The sequence below is a fragment of the Aotus nancymaae genome, unplaced genomic scaffold, assembly GCF_030222135.1.
Source record: "Aotus nancymaae isolate 86718 unplaced genomic scaffold, 86718_ANA_hifiasm-v0.15.2.pri h1tg000006l, whole genome shotgun sequence".
In the NCBI taxonomy this organism is placed as follows: domain Eukaryota; kingdom Metazoa; phylum Chordata; class Mammalia; order Primates; family Aotidae; genus Aotus; species Aotus nancymaae.
Window position 1 is genome coordinate 79,851,258 of NW_026988417.1, and position 22,141 is coordinate 79,873,398.

General features: G+C 43.0%; 1 protein-coding gene across 7 annotated transcripts in view; it reads left to right on the top strand.

The window, feature by feature from the left end:
• The first annotated feature begins 5,178 nt into the window (after window positions 1-5,178).
• Window positions 5,179-22,141, top strand: part of AFF1 (ALF transcription elongation factor 1) — a 201,481-nt gene continuing 184,518 nt past the window's right edge. For 3 of the 7 annotated variants that reach the window (XM_012437709.2, XM_012437711.2, XM_012437712.2), the window contains exons 1-2: window positions 5,356-5,408; window positions 19,915-19,988. In XM_012437709.2, the coding sequence (XP_012293132.1) occupies window positions 19,951-19,988 (38 nt within the window). In that variant the 5' untranslated portion in view covers window positions 5,356-5,408; window positions 19,915-19,950. Of the gene's footprint in view, window positions 5,409-6,600; window positions 6,644-19,914; window positions 19,989-22,141 lie in introns of those variants that run through there. The other 4 variants (XM_012437714.2, XM_012437715.2, XM_012437710.3 and 1 more) reach the window with 4 other exon arrangements.

Consider the following 22,141-nt stretch of genomic DNA (forward strand, 5'->3'; position numbering starts at 1 on the left):
TTCACAATCCCCTTGGGGATTGGGGAGTAGTGTAGAGCAGTGAGGAAAAATTCACATACAATATGAATCTCATATTGTATTTGTTAGAAAAAGTGATGTCAGGTCACTAGGAATCATGTTTTCTGCAAAGTATTCATCACAAAATAGACAGTTATTTTAATTACAATAATTATGCACCTGGTTCTTCTTATAACAGGTTCACATTTGCATATCTGTCTCTCAGATAGAGACAGATAACTAAGAATTTCTCTATCTGCCCACAATCTATATCTGGCTTTCTGTACATTTTCTTACATAACCTTAGGGATTATAATTGCAGCCTGACTGTCTCCAATCTACTTTCATATGGCAGTCTCAGTAATCTTTCTAAAATGCAACATGATCAAATCAATCTCCTACTCACTGCATTTAGGATGAAAGGAGAGCTCCGTAGGTTGGCATGTAGGGCCCTTCACTATCAGTTTCTGGCTGACCTTTCCTGTTCTATTTCATATCACTGCCCCACTCATAGTCTTCGCCTTGAAGTCCTGCTCCTCCTCTTGGTTTGTGTTCTCTTTTAGAAACTGGCCCTTCCTCCACTTCCTTAACTGGCTAATTTTATATTTTTAGTAGAGATGGGGTTTCTCCATGTTGGTCAGGCTGGTCTCAAACTCCCAACCTCAGGTGATCCGCCAGCCTTGGCCTCCCAAAGTGCTGGGATTACAGGTGTGGGACACTGCGCCTGGCATCCTTCCTCCTTTTTCCTCCCTCCTCAATGCCAGCATCTCCCTCTCCTCATCTACATCACTTTCCCATGAGTCTGGGTGGGCTGTTTAATTTTCTTTTTCTTTCTCTCTGTCTCTCTTTCTTTCTTTCTTTTTTTTTTTTTTTTTTTTGAGACAGAGTCTCACTCTGTCATCAGAGGCATGATCATACCTCACTACATCCTCGACCTCCAGGGCTCAAGTTATACCCCTACCTCAGCCCCCAAAGTAGCTGGGACATCAGTTGTACGCAAGCACGTCCAGCTAATTTTTTTGTTCTCAGTAGATACAGGATCTCACTATGTTGCCTAGGCTGGTCTTGAACTCCTGGGCTCAAGCAATCATTCTGCCTCATCCTCCCAAAGTGCTGGGATTATAGACACGAGCTACTGTGCCTGGCCTTATTTTATTTTTAATCATAAGTATATTCTCAGGTTAAGATTTATTTATATACTTTGTGGGAAGAAATTAATGCCCTTTCAGACATACATGCAGTCATTTGGAGGAACATAATTTTAACTGCTGGCTTAAAATGCTTGGATCTTGCACAACTGCAGGGTTTAGAAGCACTTTGGTTTGACCAAACCGTTGTCCATGTTGTGACGCTGAGACCGTTCCTCACCCGCCTCTTTTTTTTTTTTTTCCCTGAGATGGAGTTTCGCTCTTGTTATCCAGGCTGGAGTGCAATGGCACGATCTCGGCTCACCGCAACCTTCACTTCCTGGGTTCAAACAATTCTCCTGCCTCAGCCTACCGAGTAGCTGGGACTACAGGCGCTCGCCACCATGCCCAGCTAATTTTTGTATTTTTGGTAGAGACGGGGTTTCACCATGTTGACCAGGATGGTCTCGATCTCTTGACCTTGTGATTCACCCGCCTCGGCCTTCCAAAGTGCTGGGATTATAGGCGTGAGCCACCGCGCCCAGCCTTCCTGCCTCTATCTTAATGTTGTCTTCTCTCCTTGTGGGCGGTTCAGGTGCTCTGAGAATACATCCTGTGAGCTTCTATGAGTCCCAGGGGTTTTACTAATTTGTTTTTAAATTTTAAGTAAAATAATGGCTGAAAATCGCCAGGTAATATCCTAGGAGCCCTCATATGAAGAAGCAGCTAAAAAGTACCATCATCATATTTAAAGGAGAGATTTTGTTGTTGTTGTTCTGTTAAAAAAAAAAAAAAAAAAGCACTGATGTCAGAAACATGCTTCACCTTAGCAGAAACATAATCTGAAATATATGCGATTAGCTTGTCAAGATTCAGAAAGTGCTGGAATTTCATTCAGTGTGCTAAAAATGTAATTTAAGAATTCTTATAATGAGGATGGAGGAAACAGTAGCTAACAAAGCTAAATATCTGCTGCTCCATTACATAATTATTTTCCTTTTGTTTATGTCATAAATTTAAAAAGTAGATATAGCCGGGCGCGGTGGCTCACGCCTGTAATCTCAGCACTTTGGGAGGCCGAGGCGGGTGAATCACGAGGTCAATAGATCGAGACCATCCTGGTCAACATGGTGAAACCCCGTCTCTACTAAAAATACAAAAAATTAGCTGGGCATGGTGGCACGTGCCTGTAATCCCAGCTACTCAGGAGGCTGAGGCAGGAGAATTGCCTGAACTCAGTAGGCGGAGGTTGTAGTGAGCCGAGATCGTGCCATTGCACTCCAGCATGGGTAACAAGAGCGAAACTCCGTCTCAAAAAAAAAAAAAAAAAAAAAAAAGGAAGATATAGTGTAATCACTTTTAAAAATAGCCTGCTTTTTTTTTTTTCTTTTTTTTTTTTTCCTTTTTTGGACCTGAAGGAAGAATATAGCCTGCTTATTAACCACTTATATAAAGTGACCTGCAGAAGAAGAAGAAAGGCAACTTCAAAAAAAATAACTCACTGGCGTGGTTAGCCTTTTTCTTTATTCATTATGAGAAAATTAATTTGATTTAGTCTTTTTAAATAGCCAGTCACCATTCAGAAAATAAATTAATAGAAGTGTATATTAGGCTGGGCACAGTGGCTCACGCCTGCAATCCCATCACTTTGGGAAGTGGAGACAGGTGGATCACAAGGTCAGGAGTTCAAGACCAGCCTGGCCAAGATAGTGAAACCCTGTCTCTACTAAAAATACAAAAATTAGCCAGGCATGGTGGCATGCACCTGTAATCCCAGCTATTTGGGAGGCTGAGGCAGAGAACTGCTTAAATTCAGGAGGCAGAGGTTGCAGCGAGCCAAGATTGTGCCACTGCACTCCAGCCTGGGCAACCGAGAGAGACTCTGTCTCAAAAAAAAAAAATAAAGTGTGTATTAGAATTATTTATTTACGGCCAGGTGCGGTGGCTCACGCCTGTAATCCTAGCACTTTGGGAGGCCGAGGTGGGTGGATCACCTGAGGTCAGCAGTTCAAGACCAGCCTGGCCATCATTGTGAAACCCCATCTTAGAAAAAAAAAAATTATTTATTTACTTGCTTGCTTCTGCCACCACACTGGAATCTCATGAAAATAGGAGCTCGCCGGGCGCGGCGGCTCATGCCTATAATCCCAGCACTTTGGGAGGCTGAGGCGGGTGGATCACAAGGTCAAGAGATCGAGACCATCCTGGTCAACATGGTGAAACCCCGTCTCTACTAAAAATACAAAAAATTAGCTGGGCATGGTGGCGCTTGCCTGTAATCCCAGCTACTCAGGAGGCTGAGGCAGGAGAATTGCCTGAACCCAGGAGGCGGAGGTTGTGGTGAGCCGAGATTGCGCCATTGTACTCCGGCCTGGGTAACAAGCGCGAAACTCCGTCTCAAAAAAAAAAAAAAAAAAAGAATATTCACATAAATGGAATGAGCTACACTCTGAACCAAAGCTACTTCATCTTCAACAAAATTTCTGCAAAATTACATTCTTCAATTCCAAAGGCAGGAAAATAAAATTATCACACTTCCGCTGTCAACATCATTTACTAAGTTGACCACAGTTTCAAGAGCCCTATAGGAGATACTATGGGATGATACAAAAAGAATACAAAAAAAGAAGTGGTAAAGGTTTCCAGATTATAAAATATTATCATGCTAGTATATATTTCACAATGAAATGTATTCATTATATAGCAAATAGGTTAAAATATTTGTTATTGATTGGAATAGAGAGTAGTCTCTGTTAGAAACCTTTAAAAGGTGCCCAGTTTGGAGGTGACTCCTGTTCCACCCTGCTCAGGGATGACCAAAACTTTCATCTTAGATAGATATACCACCAGGGTTCATCAGGGACACCTTAATTATTTTAGCTGTCTAGGTAAATCAATTTCCCAATGGGAGGATATGGAATAGGGCGAAGAGTTATATTTTTGAAAACAATCCATGGGAAATTAAGTCAAGTAGCCCAAGGTTTAATTTGGAAATGCAAATATCCATCGATTAGGTTTTCAATTATACGGGCAATAAAAAAATTGAGGAGCAGAGCAGTAGAGACAGACAAAATTAAAAGAGGAAAGAACAGAGACAGCAGGGAAGGGCTTATTTTCATACATTATGCTAATTTACATTACACATTACATTAAATTTAAGTAAGGTGGTTTTCTTCATCCAAATTACTTCACCCATTTTAAACCATAAAACAATGGGGGTGAAATCTCATCTGCGCCATTTGATGTAATCTTTCTGCGTCCCTTTCAGGAAGGAAGGTGCAACCACACAATGAAGACAGCCTGTTGCTTTCCTCGGTATGTTCACAGCAGGAATCAGGCAGCGACTTAACTAGACGTGAAGTTTCCCCTTCTTCCCGCGGGTCTATTTGCCAAAGCCCCCTGCACCTTTTAGAATTTCCTGAGGTTGGGCTGGTGGAGAGCAGAAACCCGGAGGCTAGATTCAGGAGACCTGGTTTCCCATGCCACTTAGTAGCCTGTGACATTGAGCACAATACTTACTTTTTAGCGCTTCGGTTTCATTATTTGGGAAATGGGAACAATATATCTGTTTCATAAGATTGTGAAGATGAAACAGGCCTGTGTGTGAAAAGCCCTTTCTAAACTGTAAAACGCTCCCCAGATGTTAGTTATTATCTCCTTTAAAGGGCACGGAATCTGTTTCAATAGTATAGGAGGTCGCAAAAAGGCTCCTTGACACTTTTTGCTCAGAACTTGACCCTGAGTTTAATCTCGCCGTAAAGTGAAAGGGTTCCTGTGCCCCCACCGCAGCCCGGGGCAGGGTCACCCTCGCGGCCGGGGCGGTCACTGCCGTATTCCGTCCTGAGCTGTCGCTCCCCCACGATCCTCCCACCAGTCCCGGGAGGGCCGCGACGTCCCTTGCCGCTTGGGTGGCGCCAGCTAGAGGGCGCGGGTCGGGGCGGAACCCGGTACCGCGGCTCGGGAGGTGGCGGTGGGGGCGGGGTGAAGGGCGGGGCCTCGCCTGGAGGGCGTGGCCTGGGCGTCCCGGGCGGCCGGCGCGCTGAGCCTGCGAACCAGCCAGCCAGCGAGCGACGGGCGCGCGCGGCCCCTGCGCACTCGGCCGCCGCCTGCGCGCGTTGCGGCCGGAGCTGCACTCTCGCGTCAACGGTTCCGCGGCCAAGCCCCGGGAGGACGCGCTCTCCTGCGCAGTCAGCACCCGCGCCCCTTCCCACCGCAACAGGTCAGGGGAGGGCGGAGGTGACGAGGGCGCCCGACCCGGGACTAGAGGACGGAAGGGTCTGGAAGGTGAGCGCAGCCCTGCGCCTCCCCCGCCACCCAGGGTTTGGGGTCGGTCCGCCCGGCCCCCGCCGCCGCGGACTTCTCGGAAGCCGAGGCTCTCCCCGCCTCTCTGCCGGCTTCCCAGCACGCTGACTCAAGTCGCTGGCGTTCCCACTTTTCCGGTGGGAGCCTTCGGGGAGAACGGGCGAGGGCGCAGAGCTCTCCCCGCCCTACTTGCGATCCCGCAGCAGGTAGCGCCTAGAAACACAGGGACGGGGACATGGGAAGAGACCCATACTCCTCCCTCACCCCACCCCCAAAATCTAACGTCTGCCCGTGAACCCCGCGTTTTGCGGAGAGCTGTCCCGTTGTTGGAACCTGGTTTCTGAGTTGCGTAATTAAGAGTCCCAGAAGTTTCTCGGGGTAGGGGGTGGGGAAAGGCGGGGTTCTTCTCTCCTGCACCCCGGGACCCTCCCCTGTGCCTGTAGTGGAGAGAGATGAGGGCTTCCCGTCGCGTCTCAGTGAGCGCTGGAGGGAGGCGTGTGTCGGTGGTCTGCAGCCTTCGGAGAGCGAGGGGAGGAGTTGGAGACTGACTTCTGGGGCACAGGGAGAGGCGTCTTCAGAATATGAAACTAGTTAATTTCTCTTGATGATGCTTTTTTCCTTCGGGTGTCTCATCCTCTGGGACCGTGGCACCGCCAGCCCTCCGACGGTGCAAGCGCCGGAGCCGGGGAATGAGAGGGGAGAGAAGGTGGGGAGTGTGAATCACACGTTACCTTAGCGTAATGGTAGTTACATTAATGGATCTGCGACGCGCCTGCGGGCGGCTCGATACTATCCTGCTAGGTTTGAAACCTTCCAGGAGCTTCTCCACCCCCATATTGTTATGCAAATCATCCCAGAAAGGCACTTGGCTTTGGAGGTGGAGATGTGTCCGAATCTCCCTTAAACCCATCTCTGCTGGGGGAAAGGCATTGCAGCCAAGTGATTTGTTTTATTTAAGGGTGGAGCAGGGATAATTTTAACCCCCCTTGGTGCACGTTGTAGGATGTGGCTTCTCACGGAGAAACCGGACTGATTTAAAACCTTCTATGCAAACCTGTAAATTAAGACGAAGACCCAGTGTTCCCTGGGCCAGTTGCAAAGTGAGAAGAGCTCAGGAACTGAGGCACAGAAACATTAGGCGAAGGAGTCTGAGAGGTGTGGATAATTTTGCTTGTGCAAGATTATTTCAGAGCAAGGTCATGCAGTGTGTGTAGAAGGTAGGTGGCGTGGGATACGTCTCTCAGACCTGCGTGGTGTCGGCCTCTGGGAGGGGATAAAAGGCACAAAAAAGACCTTTGGACCCAAGAATCTAGTTTTTTTTTTCTCTGGGGCTGAAGGATATCTAGGCATGGCCCTGTTTCAATGTTTACTTCCTCTGTCTAATGTATTTCCTTAGCTCGCCTTTCATCTTTAGTGGGAAGGATTCCTTGAGTGGATATTTTGGAAGTAGATTCACAGGAGAATGGAAAACTCTGGATGGTTTGCCTGCTTTAATTTCAAGGTGTTGTCGCTGGTGGATGTTGGAAAGTATTGTATTTAAATATTTGAAAATAAATATGCAGAAAAGCAGTGGTGAGAACTAAAGGAAAACGATCCAAGGGGAGACGAGGAGAGAAGGCAAGAGAATAGATAAGTAGTACTTGAAACTAGAGAAACTCATTTGAATTAATCTATTTTTAAGGAGAGAAAGAACCAAGGAAATAATTTGGGATAGATTTGGTCATTTTGAGACAAATAGAGTGTGACTTTTGGGGAAAAGGAGTTTAGATATTGGAGACTTTTCTCAAATGTAACTTACAAGGATGATGAGGCTGGAGATGTAGGACTTGCAGGTATGGTGCTGTGAATTCTTTGCTTTTCACCTGCAAGAAGAAAATGAACTGTTAAATATTAATCTGCCTTATTCACTGTAACGATTGAATGTGTCTTTGGCATTTGCTTAACTCTTCAACTTTACAAAAATGTAATTTTGAAGAATCACAGTGTATTAAATTAGAATACAAAGATCATTTAGAGATTGAGAATTTATGACAGAAGTCCAGGCCATTTTAAACATTGCTCTCTTCTACATCCATAACATGCATGCATTTTTTTTTTTTTTCCCACCAGAATCACTGGTCCACTATAGGGTAATAAGACTATATCAAAACTAGCTGTCTCTTTTCTTTCCTCTCTGGTTTAACTGAATTTCACAGAGCTGGTTGAGCTTAAAGTTACTTTTTTAACTGACTGAGATACTTGCTAAATTAGGTTTTGTATTGAATTTGGAAGAGACTATTAAAACACATATATATGAGTTACGTCTTTATCAGGCACCTCTACAAGTCACTTTATTTATTTTTGAGACAGGGTCTCACTCTGTCACCTAGGCTGGAGTGCTACTGCTACTGGAGTGAGCACAGTCATAGCTCACTGCAACCTCCAACTCCTGGGCTCATGGGATCCTCCCTCCTCAGCCTCCCAAGTAGCTGGGATTACTGGCATGTGCCACCCTGCCTAGCTAATTTTAAAAAATCTTTTGATAGAGATTCAGGGGGCTCCCTATGTTACCCAGATGGATCTTGAACTCCTGGCTCAAGCAATCCTCCCAGTTTTGCCTCCCCAAGTGCTGAGATTATGTGTGGAAACCACCATCCCTGGCCTACAAGTCACTTTAGCCAGGGATTGTTGGGTTGAAGTTGCATATTGCTATTGCCTTGAAAGTTGAAAAGATGGGTGAAAAAAATAAGCTTAGAAAATGTAAACTTGTTTTCAATATTTTTTGAAAAGCCAGGGGAAGGCATTCTATGTTCAACTCTCTGTAATTTGTGGGCCCAAATTTCCTTTATTTCAAGACTCTAGACCGTTAACTAATTTTTCAGGAGATCGAGAAAGTATGTTGGAGAGAGTACAAATTAAGCAACTTCATTGAGGCCAGGCGTGGTGGCTCATGGCTATAATTCCAGCAGTTTGGGAGGCTGAGGCGGGCAGATCACTTGAGGTCAGGGGTTCGAGACTAGCCTGACCAACATGGCAAAACCCCATCTCTGCTAAAAATACAAAAATTAGCTGGGCATGATGACTTGCGCCTGTAATCCCAGCTCGGGAGGCTGAGGCAGGAGTGTGGCTTGAATCCCAGAGGTGGAGGTTGCAGTGAGCTGAGATGGCGCCACTGCACTCCAGCCTGGGCCACATAGCAAGACTCTGTCTCAAAAAAAAAGGATTTTCCTCATTAAATGATAAATTCAACAGTAGTTTCTCTTCCCAAGTGATACTTAATTGGCAGTTGCTTTCGGATAGTCTCTTTTTTTAATACACAGTAGAAGTTTATTTAATATTGTTGATTTGGATCATAGATTTTATTAAAATAAATTACATAAACTCTGTAATTCACTTATTAAAATTCTGCCACAGCATGGAAATAAGTGTGAAATAGTGGTTCTTTGTAGGTACACATTCATTATTCCTGATTGTTTATATCTGGACAACAGATTGTTATAGACTTGACACCAGGAGACCCCAAGGTCATCAGGGTTACTAATAGGAGTTTCTGTGGTATGCCTTGGGACAGAACTTTGGTAGTATTCCGAAGGGAAGAAACTCAGCTGATTTTCTTAAATTATCTGGCCCATTTTAAACATGACTAAGGATTTCTTGCTGGAGTGACTTTTTCCTATAAAAAGACTGAGATTATTGTGACAAATAGTGCCTGAAGGAATCAATTACATCATTAATATATCTCATGTTTATTCCTAATACCACATAAGTATTGAGTACCTTCTGTGAGCCAGAGAGTATCCTAAGTATTGGAGAAATTGTGATGGTAACATGATCAACAAAGAGCAAGGGCCTGTGCAGGTGGAACTAATGTTGGCACTTAACTGTTTACCAACAGCTTTCACATGGCATAATCATTTAAGCCTAATTGCAACTCTGAAGTTGGAATTCATTTTCCATTTTAAAATCAGGAAATTGAGTTGAAGAAGTTAAGTGACTTGACTCTGTGACTCAAAGCCTGGTGCCCTTTCTGCTATGGTACACTGTGTTGGCTATGTTGATATGTGGTTTCCTGTTTTTCAAGAATTACAGATTGACTCTAAAATATAAATAGTGTTTATCCTTGGGTAAGTAATTCTTTCTGATCATTATGGGCATAAAAACAAGTATTTTCATTTAGGATTTTGAACATTTGTGCCTCCAAAGGAAAAAATTATGCAGACCTCTTTAATAGACACGTGGTGTTTATTTGCATTAGAGAAGAATCCTTACCTTCCTAAAATTTAAATACAGGGCCTTGCAGACTAGCTCTCTTAGTGCTTGAAAACTATTATTCAACTTGTGAAAGGTCAGTTCATAAATTTTTGAGAGCATATCCCTATGTAAATCAGGATATACTCATACCATTTCCTTCTCTCTTATAAATACAGTGAGTATGTGCAGTCTGGCAGTGGTTCTCAGACCTGTAATATACTCCTGGAAGGCTTGTGAAAGCACAGATGTGCTCCTCTTACCCATCCCCCAAGTTTCTGATCCAGCAGGTCTAGGGTAGTGCCCAAGAATTTGCATGTGTAACATGTTTGAGGCTGATACTGATGCTGTTATTTCTGGAACACCACTTTGAGAACCACTGCAGTGTAGCAGAGAGTTTAAAAAGGTTTCTGAGTCAGACAGCTTGGGTTTGAATCTTGGATATGCTACCTACTAGCTGTCAGACCTTAGGCAAATTACTTTTTGTCAAGAACTATGAAGGCTGACTGAGCACTGCTGCTTATGCCTGTAATTCTAGCACTTTGGGAGGCAGAGGCAAGAGGATCATTTGAGCCCAGGAAATTTGAGACTAGCCTGGGCAACAAAGTGAGATCCCTTCTTTAAACAACAACGACACCACCACCTGTGAAGTCTGAGATTTTACCCCACTCTCAAGCTAAAAAACTTACCTGCCACAGTTTCATGGACCCCTGGGCTAGAAGAGAATGACTTTATCACTCATCAAGATAGCTGTAGCCAGAATATCAACATTTTCTAGTTTCCTAAGCCCCAGTTTTCCAAAGGGTTATGTGAAGAGAGGAAAAGAGCCAAGTTACACATGCAAAAACAGTGGGTTGCATTAACAGGAAGGGAATCCTAAGTGTAGGGAATCCTAATTTTTTTTTTTTTTTTTTTGATGCAGAGACTCACTCTGTCGCCCAGGCTAGAGTGCAGGGTGCAATCTAGGCTCACTGCAACCTCTGCCTCCCAGGTTCAAGCAATTCTTCAGCCCCGCCACTTGAATAGCTGGGATCACAGGTGCCTGCCACCATGCGTGCACCACGCGTGGCTTTTTTTGTATTTTTAGTAGAGACGAGGTTTCACCATGTTGGCCAGGCTGGTCTCAAACTCCCAACCTCAGATGATCCACCTGCCTCAGCCTCCCAAAGTGCTGGGATTACAGACGTGAGCCACTGCAGTGGCCTCTCTAATCTTTTATAATTGTTAGTAAGCATGTCTGCTTTTCACTCCATGGGAGATTTTATCTCTCCTCTAGTCCCCTTATCATTAGAACCTGTGAAGGTAGGGGCAGGGCGTGGTGGCTCATTGAGCCTCTAATCCCAGCCCTTTGGGAGGCTGAGGCAGGTGGATCACTTGAGGTCAGGAGTTTGAGACTAGCTTGACCACCATGGTGAAACCCCGTCTCTACTGAAAATATAAAAATTAGCCAGGCATTGTGGTGGGTGCCTGTAATCCCAGCTACTCAGGAGGCTGAGGGAGGAGAATCACTTGAAACTGGGAGGTGGAGGTTACAGTGAGCTGAGATTGAGATCGAGACACTGCACTCCAGCCTGGGCCACAGAATGTGACTCTGTCTGAAAACAAACAAACAAAAACCTGTGAAAGGAGAGTTTTATCTTGATTATACTGCATAGTAAACATGTTGCCCTTAGCTTTAGGAGACTATCCCTATTTTCCAAGGCTGTTCACCATAGAAACGTTTTTAAAGATAATTTGGAATAGCCAGGTGCATTGGCTCATGCCTGTAATGGCAGCACTTTGGTAAGCCGAGGTGGGAGGATTGCATGAGCTCAGGAGTTTGAGACTAGCCTGAGCAACACAGTGAGATCCTGACTCTAGAAAATAATTTTTTAAAAATAGCCAGACATAGTGTTGCATGCCTGTGGTCCCAGCTACTTGGGACACTGAGGCCGGAGGATTGTTTGAGCTTTTACCTAGTCTACAGTGAGCTGAGATCCTACCACTGTACTCTAGCCTGGGCAACAGGGCAAGACCCTGTCTCAAAAAAGATAATCTGAAACAAAACAAAGACAGTTGATGCCTCTTTGTAAAAATATGCACAAATACCACAGACCCATGGAGAAATTGTCTCTCAAAACCTTTCCAATCAGTTTTTTTCCTTATAAAATGGAGTGAGCAATATAGCAGTATCTCCTTTATTCAGTAGTTGAATAGATTAAAGGTACTAAGATTTGGCAAGTTCTTGGAGCAGAGCATAGTAAGTGCTACATAAATGTTTGTTGTTATTATTCCTGAAGGAAGAAATTGTGTTCTTAGTCTTTTTTTTATGGTAAATATTGTCTCATAAGATGAAATAATTGGTTTACTTTGAATAAATTGCAAACTTTGAGTTTGTTCTAAGAAATTTTTGTAAGGGTCCAAATTCTGAAATGGGGACAATGCCTTGTATGATATTTTACTGGCCCACAGGGAATGAGGCAGACACATTTACCACCAATATCCATGTGCTTTTCTGTGTATCCCAGCTTCTTTATGGTTACACAGAATTAGGTGACTCATCTGTCCAGTTAAGCAATGAGTCACAGATGAGCAATAAACATTTATTTATTGATTTAACATAAGTTAACTCCAGATAGTAGTTAAGTACTATGAAAAAATAGAAGTGTGGCCAGCACTGTTATTTTCCTACTCAGTAGCCATTCCTGTTTGTTTTTGTTGTTACTAAGAGAACTTTAATTGCTACATTTGTTCAGTCTTAGGTGATAGATCATGTTTGTTCTCAGCGATGACAGTTTGTATCTTGATTTACCTGCTTCCTTTAAAGCTAGAAGAGCCCAAGTAACCTAGTTCCGGTTTTTTGACAGTCAACGTTTTTGGGAAGGATTTTCCATTTCTTACAAAGTAGACAAAGATGGCAGGCACAGCCACACCTTCCTCTTCTCTTCTTTGTGCATTAAATGTGAATGAGAGATCTTATTCATCTTTTTTCTTTTTTTTTTTTTAATTTTTTTTTTTTTATATATGTGTAGAAATGGGCTTTCATCATGTTGGCCAGGCTGGTCTTGAACTCCTGACCTCAGGTGATCCGCCCACCTTGGCCTCCCAAAGTGCTGGGATTACAGGTGTGAGCCACTACGCCCAGCCGAGATATCTCATTCATAGGATGTACCATAAGATGACAAGCATAAAGACAACATGCTAAATAGGCAGAGCAGAAAAAGCCAGAGTTCTTGATGCCCTCTTTGCATAGCTAACACCATGCCAGTAGCTACCGTCTTCTAGACTTGCTGTAGGAGAAACATAAACCTCTATTAATTTAAGCAGTTGTTACTTGCAGCTAAACACATTCCTAACCCATATAATAAGCATAACGGAGTTGAGAGTTGTGGGTTGGCTGGAGAGAGTCATTGAGGGCACACCACTGTTACATTAGCTTTGAGAGTCAGGGAAGGCCTCTCTGAGAATGTATCAATGAACTGAGCACCTAATGACCAGAGGGAGCCAACAATACGTGGGATGTGTACTTGAGTATAGTGTAGCAGCAGAACCCCATTGAACAAAACTTCAAAGTAGAGAAGAGATAGAGGAAATTGTATTCCTTTATGGATTTCTGAGATTGTGAGGTTAATATGGTATTGGAAGGCTTAGAGGAACTGTAGATGATCATGTCAGTTTAGGGTCCTGGGAGATTATGATCTCCAGGGGTAGAACTCTTTACTTGGGGCAGAGTTCTGGAGAATCAGACTAAAACAGAATGTATGACCCATGACTTATCCCTGACACATTGCCTATTACCAAGAGACTGTTACTCCTGGAAGGTATGCATGGGTAAAGGAGAAGTATAGATGACAAGGGACTAACCAACCTAGAGGCCTCTGGTCTTTGGACAGAGTAATTTTTCTCATATTCTCCTTTGGAAACTAGATTGTGGTCCTGAGACTGGGGAACTACTTGCTCTGTTTGTCCAGTTAAAAGCTTCCCAGGCTGGGTACAGTCACTCACATCTGTAATCCCAGCATTTTTGGGACCAGCTTGGGCAACATGGTAAACTCCTGTCTCTACAAAAAGTACAAAAATTAGCCAGGCCTGGTGGCACACATCTGTAGTCCCAGCTACTCTGAAGGCTGAGGTGGGAGGTTTGCTTGAGCCCAGAAGGTGGACATTGCAGTGAGCCATGACTGTGCCACTGCACTCCAGCCTGGGCGACAGAGTGAGACCCTGTTTCAAAAAAAAAAAAAAAAGGCTTCCCAATGTATGGAGTTGCCTGAGCACATGGTTTGGCCAGCCAAAAAAGTAACTAGAACAACTACTGCCATTTATTGAATGTTTACTATGAGCCAGTCATTGTGCTCAAACTTTTACAAACACTATTTTATGTAACCTGACAACAATCCCATGAAGCCCCATATTACTGATGAGAAAGCTGAGGCCTTAGAGAAGAATAATAATTTTCTCAAGGTCTTACAGCTAGCTGCTTCCTTTAAAGCTGGAAGAGCCCAGGTGACCTAGTTCTTGTTTTTTGATAGTCAACATTTTTGGGAAGGATTTTCCATTTTTGACAAAAATTGACAAATGTGGTAGGCACAGCTACACCTTCCTCTTCTCCTCTTCATGCATTGAATGTGAATGAGATATCTCATTCACCTTATACCGCATGTCATAAAGATTTTTGAGAGTAGGTTCCCCAGAGCATGCGTGCTAGGTTTGGAAACGCTTAATGACTTAAGTGAACAGAATATTTGAAAATATCTTTTTTTTTTTTTTTTTTTTTTTTTTTGAGATGGAGTCTTGCTCTGTCACCTAGGCTGAAGTGCAGTGGCACGATCTCGGCTCTCTGCAACCTCCGCCTCCTGGGTTCAAGTGATTCTCCTGCCTCAGCCTCCTGAGTAGCTGGGATTATAAGGTGCATGCCACCACACCTGGCTACTTTTTGTATTTACTTTAGTAGAGATGGGGTTTCACCATGTTGGTCAGGTTGGTCTCTAACTCCTGACCTCATGATCTGCCAGACTCAGCCTCCCAAAGTGCTGGGATTACAGGTGTGAGCCACCACGCCCGGCTGAAAATTCTTGAGTCTTTTTTTTTACATTCATCTTCTCCCTTTTTCTCTGTTTATGTATGTATGTGGGGTGAGTGTCCATAAAATTTACATATGTGTATATAGTCACACATATATGTATATACACACTCTTGAATTGTGAATTATTTTATCTATTTGGGGAAGAAAAGCAGTTTGATACACATGACATTTTAATTTTTGAATAATTTTTAATTGAGTTAGCAAGAGAGGGTAGAAGGACAATAGAAGGGTCACTTAGATAGTAATGTACATTCCTGCCATGGAACATTCTAAAATAAAGTCTGCATCATTCACATAAAATTTAATGTGGGGCTGGGCACAGTGGTTCACACCTGTAATCCCAGCACTTTGGGAGGCTGAGGCGGGCAGATCACGAGGTCAGGAGTTCGAGTCCAGCCTGGGCAACATAGTGAAACCTTGTCTGTGCTAAAAATACAAAAATCAGCTGGGCATGGTGGCGGGCACCTGTAATCCCAGGTACCTGGGAGGCTGAGGTAAGAGAATTGTTTGAATATGGGAGGTGGAAGTTGTAGTAAGATCGTGCCATTGCACTCCAGCCTGGGCTAAAGGGTGAGACTCTCTCAAAAAAAAAAAAAAAAAAAAATTAATGTGGATATAGCTGCTACTATGTGTCAGTGTGTTAGGTATTTTAGCGAGGTGATATAATGTGTGCTTCTGAGTTACTCTGGAAGGTAGGAAGCTGTCCATTTTACACATAGGGGCACTGAAGCTGATAGAACTTAACTTGTCCAAGGTGATCATGCAGCTCACTTGAGCCTAGCTTCTTTCTGCTGTACAACACTACTCTGTTTTTAAATAGAACCAAGTTAGTATCTTCCCTATTTTCTTTTCCTTTTTTTAATTTATTTTTTATTTTTTATCGTGAGTCAGGGCCTTGCTCTTTCACACAGGCTAGAGTGCAGTGGTGTGATCACAGCTCACTGTAGCCTCCACCTGCTGGGTTCAAGCTACCCTCCCACCTCAGTCTTTTGAGTAGCTGGGACCACAGACGTGCCAGCTTGCCTGGCCTTTCACCTTTTTTTTTTTTTTTTTTCCCCTTTGAGACAGGGTCTTACTCTGTTACCCAGGCTGCAGTGTAGTGGCACAGATCACAGTTCATGGCAGCTTCCCGGTCTCAACCAATCCTCCTGCCTCAGCTTCCTGAGTAGTTAGGACTACAGGCTTGTGCCATCATGCAGCATGCCTGGCTAATTTTTCAATTTTTTTGTAGAGACAGGGTGTCACTGTGTTGCCAGGGCTGATCTTGAACTCTTGGGCTTAAGCAATCCTCCTACCTCAGTCTCTCAAAGTGTTGCGATTACAAGCATGAGCCACCATGCTTGGCCCGTGGAGGATTATAATGAAAAATTGATAGCATTCAGAATAAAAGATGAAAGTGCCCTTTCACATCTCCTGCTCTGGCCTCTTCACCAAATCTCCCCCCTTTCCAGAAAGCTACTATTAACAGTTTGGTATATGTTATTCCAAACTTTGTGTGTATGTATAAACTTTAACATAATAATAAAGCATAAAAAATTGGCTCACATTGTTCATTTTATTTAGATCTTGCTTAGATAAACCTATGTGGTTCTTTTTTATGTTATAAGGCATCTCATTATGCTGTATCATAATCGATTTAGCCATTTTTTTGATGATATGTACTGGGTTGTTACCAGTTTTCTTACTCTTACAAACAATATTTTGCATCTACCTCCTTGTACACATGTGATTATATTTTACTTTATTATTATTATTTTTGAGATGGAGTTTCACTTTTGTTGCCCAGGCTGAAGTGCAATGGCGTGATCTTGGCTCACCGCAACCTCCACCTCCTGGGTTCAAGTGATTCTCCTGCCTCAGCCTCTCAAGTAGCTGGGATTACAGGCATGCACCACCACGCCCAGCTAATTTTGTATTTTTAGTAGAGACGGGGTTTCTCCTTGTTGATCAGGCTGATCTTGAAGTCCTGACCTCAGGTGATCCACCCGCCGCGGTCTCCCAAAGTGCTGGGATTAGAGGTGTGAGCCACCTCGCCCAGCCACATATGACTATATTATAAAGAGCGATTACTTAAAGGAAAATTGCTAAACTGAAGAAATGCTAAATTTCTTTCTTTTTTTTTTTTTTTGAGACAGAGTTTCGCTCTTGTTACCCTGGCTGGAGTGCAATGGTGCAGTCTTGACTCACTGCAACCTCTGCCTCCTGGGTTCAGGCAATTCTCCTGCCTCAGCCTCCTGAGTAGCTGGGATTACAGGCACGTGCCACCATGCCCAGCTAATTTTTTGTGTTTGTAGTAAAGACAGGGTTTCACCATGTTGACCAAGATGGTCTCGATCTCTTGACCTCGTGATACAGCCACCTTGGCCTCCCAAAGTAAATTTCTTTCTTAGTGGTGGTTTAGAATAATAATTTCCTGACTATGATAGGCCAACATTCAAACTTAACATAACCTAACATTCATAATGTATTGTAGTATATATCTGAGTTGCATGGCCTCTTCTTAACAGCTATGGAAATCACACATCACCCTCTGATTTTGGTGTTTTTTGTGAGACACAATGGAGATATCGGTCAGTAATCTGATGATGCAGTCTTCCTGCCCCTGTCTCCCTCTATGGGAAAGATCAAGCCTCCTAGCAAAGTGAAGGGTTTTAGTTGCACAGACAGGTCCCTGGCTGTGTCCAGGGGCTGGATTCCTTGGGAACTGTGTTCTCTCTCACTTTGAACCCCACTCACCTACCCAAGAATGTAGTGCTCCTGAGTGGTGAGACCTAGGGGGTTGCTCACTCCTTCACTTGTCTACTTATCAGTCTCTAGGACTCTTTTTCACTGCAGATTTCCACGGCTTGCTCCTCATTTTAAGTCTTTGCTCAAATGTTGTGTTCTCTGACCACCCTACATAAAACTGCAATACCTTACCTTGATTCTTCTCTGGCACTCTATACTCCCATTTTGCTTTTCTAACATCTGTATATTTTACTGAACATGTTTTTGCTTACCTTCTTAGTATGTAAGCTCAGTGGTAGCAAGAGTCTTTTCTTCACACTATTTATTTTTATTTTTTATTTTTTTTTTTTGAGACAGGGCATTGCTGTGTTACCCAGGCTGAAGGGCAATGGCACAATCTTAGCTCACTGCAATCTACATCATCCCCCCACCCCACCCCCACCCACCCACATTCCTGCTCAAGCAGCCCTCCAATCTCAGCTTCCTGAGTAGCTAGGACCACAGGCATGAACCACCGCATCCAGCTATTTTATTTATTTACTTATTATTTTTAGTAGAGATGGGTTCTCGCCATGTTGCCCAGGCTGGTCTTGAACTCCTGAGCTCAAACATTCAGCCCACCCTGCCCCCCAAAATGCTGGGATTACAGGCGTGAACCACCACAACCACACCCAGCCCACTCTCTTTATTCTTAGTACCTGGTTTAGAGCAGATGCTTGGGATACATTTACTGGTTCCGTGAATCAGTGAACAAACAGGTGAACTCAGGACCCCTTTCAGATTGATATCCACCCAACAGACCAATCTGCCTCCTTTCTTACTGTTACTACTCTCTATCAAAGAGCCGTAGAGGTGGGTGCTGTTGAGCTGTAAGCAGGTTGAGCATCTTCATTGGGAGGGTCATGTGGGGAACTACCGTCCCTCTACAGAGGTGTTATGAAGAATAATGCCAACAGGAATACAGTAGTGTTTTATTGATCACTTACTGCATGCCTGCAAGTAAAGGGAGAGAAAGTGTGAGCAGTAAAGGCAGGCTGGGGTAGAGTGAGGGATTCAGAGAAAGAAAAAAAGGAGAACGTGAGAGAGAGTAAGTGGTGAGAGAAGGGGAGGGAGAAGAGGGGAATTGAGTTGGAGAACTGAGAAAACTTGCCTAGGGCGCCACTGTTGCTAGTCAGAGGAGTGACTCTAAAACATGTTTGACCCTGAAAAAGGTAGATCTCTGCTAGTGTAACTAGAATATTTGCAACATCCATGTTACAGTCTTCTGAGAGAGGAGATAGAGTGACAAATTATGTCTGCTAGTATGGAAACATTGTAGTTAGCAAGTCAGCAATTTAAATTTCCTGGAGAGGAAGATAAAAGACCTTATCAGGAGTAAGAATAGAGCTAAGAAGGACTATATTCAGTGTTTCAACCTCAGCCAAAGTTGTAACAGTCTCTTAGCAGGCAAGTTGAAATGATTACAAATTTAATGTGTTTCCATTTGTATCAAATGGTTTGTCAAGTCTGTACTAAGATAATTTAGTAACATATCTTTGCCTTAAGGATGTTTGGAAAGTAAAACAAACTATTTAATGCAAGTTAGGGTAAGTGTAGTCAATTTCTAAATACTCACTAGAGAGGGAAAAGGAAACAGCTGTAGACAGTGTTAACTATAAAGAGAGGCTGTTTCCAGAGTTACACAAGATAGTACCAAGACTAGCTGCCCAGATTGGATAATAATGGACAATAATTTGCCCCCCAAAATTCAGTCTTGTTTTGAGAGAATACTTAATAGTTTATTTTTTTATTTTTATTTTTTTTTTGATTAAGTATCTTTTATGAGTGGAAGTAAAAAAGTAAAATCTTAAGACTGGTTGTTACCGGGACCCACTTTTCTTGTTAAGTGTTGCATTCTTATGTGAAGATGACCTGTTGATTTCCTTTCTCTTGCATATTTGACACTCTTATCTTTTCTTTCTTTTAATTCTAGTGAGGATGATGACACAACCTGTGACCTTAGGCAGATTACTTAAAACTGAGTCTCCATTTTCTTGTTTTTTTTTCTTTATGATTTTGAGTCTTAATTTTCTTATCTATAAAATGGGATATTAATATCCGCCTTGCATCTTTATTGTAATGTATTAATGAAGTGTCATTTTAAAAAGGGCTTATTTATATTTAACACAATGCTTGGCACAAAGCAGGCACCAGGGGAATGGTATTTCCTTTCCTCCTCCCCCTCCTCCTCATGGTAACATGTGCATATTGTTTTCTTGCCGAGATGGCTCTGAGAAGCAGCCTCAAAAAGCGCAATTGACCTTTAATATATGCTAGATAGTTTGTTCATGAAACTTGGGAATTGAAGAACCATTTTCTAATTCAAATGAGAACTTTGAATTCTGTCTCCGGTAAGGTTTCTTACAGGTCATGTGTACCCATGAATTTACTCATAGGCTAATGTTCACTGGCTGCTGTTTGTTTCTCTTTCAGATGAACAAACTTGCCACTTTCCACTGACTGGAAGCAATGGCGTTTACGGAAAGAGTCAACAGCAGTGGCAGCAGGTAAGCATGGAATCTTTGATTCAAAGACATGGTGTTATTTAATTTTATAATCCACTTTTCAATGAATGAGTTTGATCTTTTTCATTTTTGCAACTTAAGACCTCACTATTGCAGGAAAATGTTTGAAATTTTCAGTTTTCTCTACATGAAATCAAACTTGTTGGACTGGATACGTATTTTATTTTAAATCTAGCAATCTCTGAGTCTCTTAACTCATTCCTTTAAAATGTGGATGTTAATTTAAATGACTAAATCAGCATTCTAATGCTGTGCTGAAGATAACAAGATTGCACTGATTTGGGGAAAGTGTATACATGTTCAGCCTGTGCTTGAAATAAATAAATAAATCCACCTCATTATGAGAGCCATGAAGGAGGGAATTCCTTCATGTTCGTATTTTGTCCCTTTCACATCTCTCCCTCCAACTCTGCACGCACAATTTAGTGCCTTCTTGCATATGCTAATTGATCAGTGTTGATTGAGGGGATCATATTAACATTTTGAAGCAATTTTAAACAGTAACTCATTTGACATCCAGAAAGAATTGTTATTATCACTGATTAGTTTTTATTTAAACTATTAGCTATTCAAAAACATTATTATTATTATTATTATTATCATTTTTTGAGATGCAGTCTCACTCTGTTGCCTGGGCTGGAGTGCAGTGATGTGATCTCAGTTGTCTGCAAGCAACCTCCTCCTCCCAGTTTCAGGTGATTCTCCTTCCTCAGCTTTCCGAGTAGCTGGGATTCACCATGTTGGCTAGGCTGATCTGGAACCTCTGAACTCAGATGATCCTACTGCCTCTGCCTCCCAAAGTGCTGGGATTACAGCCATGAGCCACCATGCCTGGCCAAAAACGTATTACTTTTTTTTTTTTTTTTTGAATTGGAGTCTCTCTGTAGTCCAGGCTGAAGTGCAGTGGCATGATATTGGCTCACTGCAGCCTCCGCTTCCTGGGTCCCATCTGAAGCAATTATCCTGCCTCAGCCTCCAGAGTAGCTGGGATTACAGGAAGGCACCACCATGTCCAGCTAATTTTTTTTGTATTTTTAGTAGAGATGGTGTTCCACCTTATTGGCCAGGCTGGTCTTGAACTCCTGACCTCATGATCTGTCTGCCTCAGCCTCCCAAAGTACTGGGATTACAGGTGAGCCACCATGCCCGGCTGACTATTAAATGTTTTTTTTGTTGTTGTTGTAAAGACGGGATTTCACCATCTTGGCCAGGCTGGTCTTGAACTCCTGACCTCAGATGATCTGCCCGCCTTGGTCTCCCAAAGTGCTGGGATTACAGGCATGAGCCACCACACCTGGCCTATTAAATGTTTTTTAATGTTACTACTGTCCCTTAAAGTAACATTCTAGCAATTACAGAGTTTTTTTAATTGTTACTTTTATCATAATTTCTAATTATTTATTTTGTTTTATTTTATTATTTTGAGACAGAGTCTTACCCTGTCACCCAGGCTGGAGTGCAGTGGCACTATCTCAGATCACTGCAACCTCTGCCTCCCGGGTTCATGCGATTCTCCTGCCTCAGCCTCCTGACCAGTTGGGACTACAGGCATGTGCCACCAAGCCCAGCTAATTTTTCTATTTTTAGTAGAGACAGGGTTTCACCATATTGGCCAGGCTGGTCTCAAACTCCTGACATTGTAATCCTCCCATCTTGGTCCCCCAAAGTGCTGGGATTATAGGCATGAGCCACCACACCTGGCCCGTTTTAATTTTTACAGACAGGGTTTCATTCTTGTTGCTCAGGCTGGAGTGCAGTGGTGTGATCTTGGCTTGATGCCGCTGCCTCAGCCTCCCAAGTAGCTGGGACTACAGGCACACGCCACTACACCTAGCTAAGTTTTGTCTTTTTAGTAGAGATGGGGTTTTACCGTGTTGGCCAGGCTGGTCTCAAACTCCTGACCTCAAGTGATCCACCTGCCTCAGCATTCCAAAGTGCTAGGATTACAAATGTGAGCCACCATGCCTTAATTTCTATTTATGATAGAATTCTTTTCCCTCTTCTTGCTACTGCATTTGACTAGTCTAAAAAATAAAAACATTAAAGTATAAGAAATGTAGACTCAGACATTCAACTAATATTTATAATGCAGCAGAATAGGTGATGGTGGCTGCAATTGTGGACCATCCCAAATG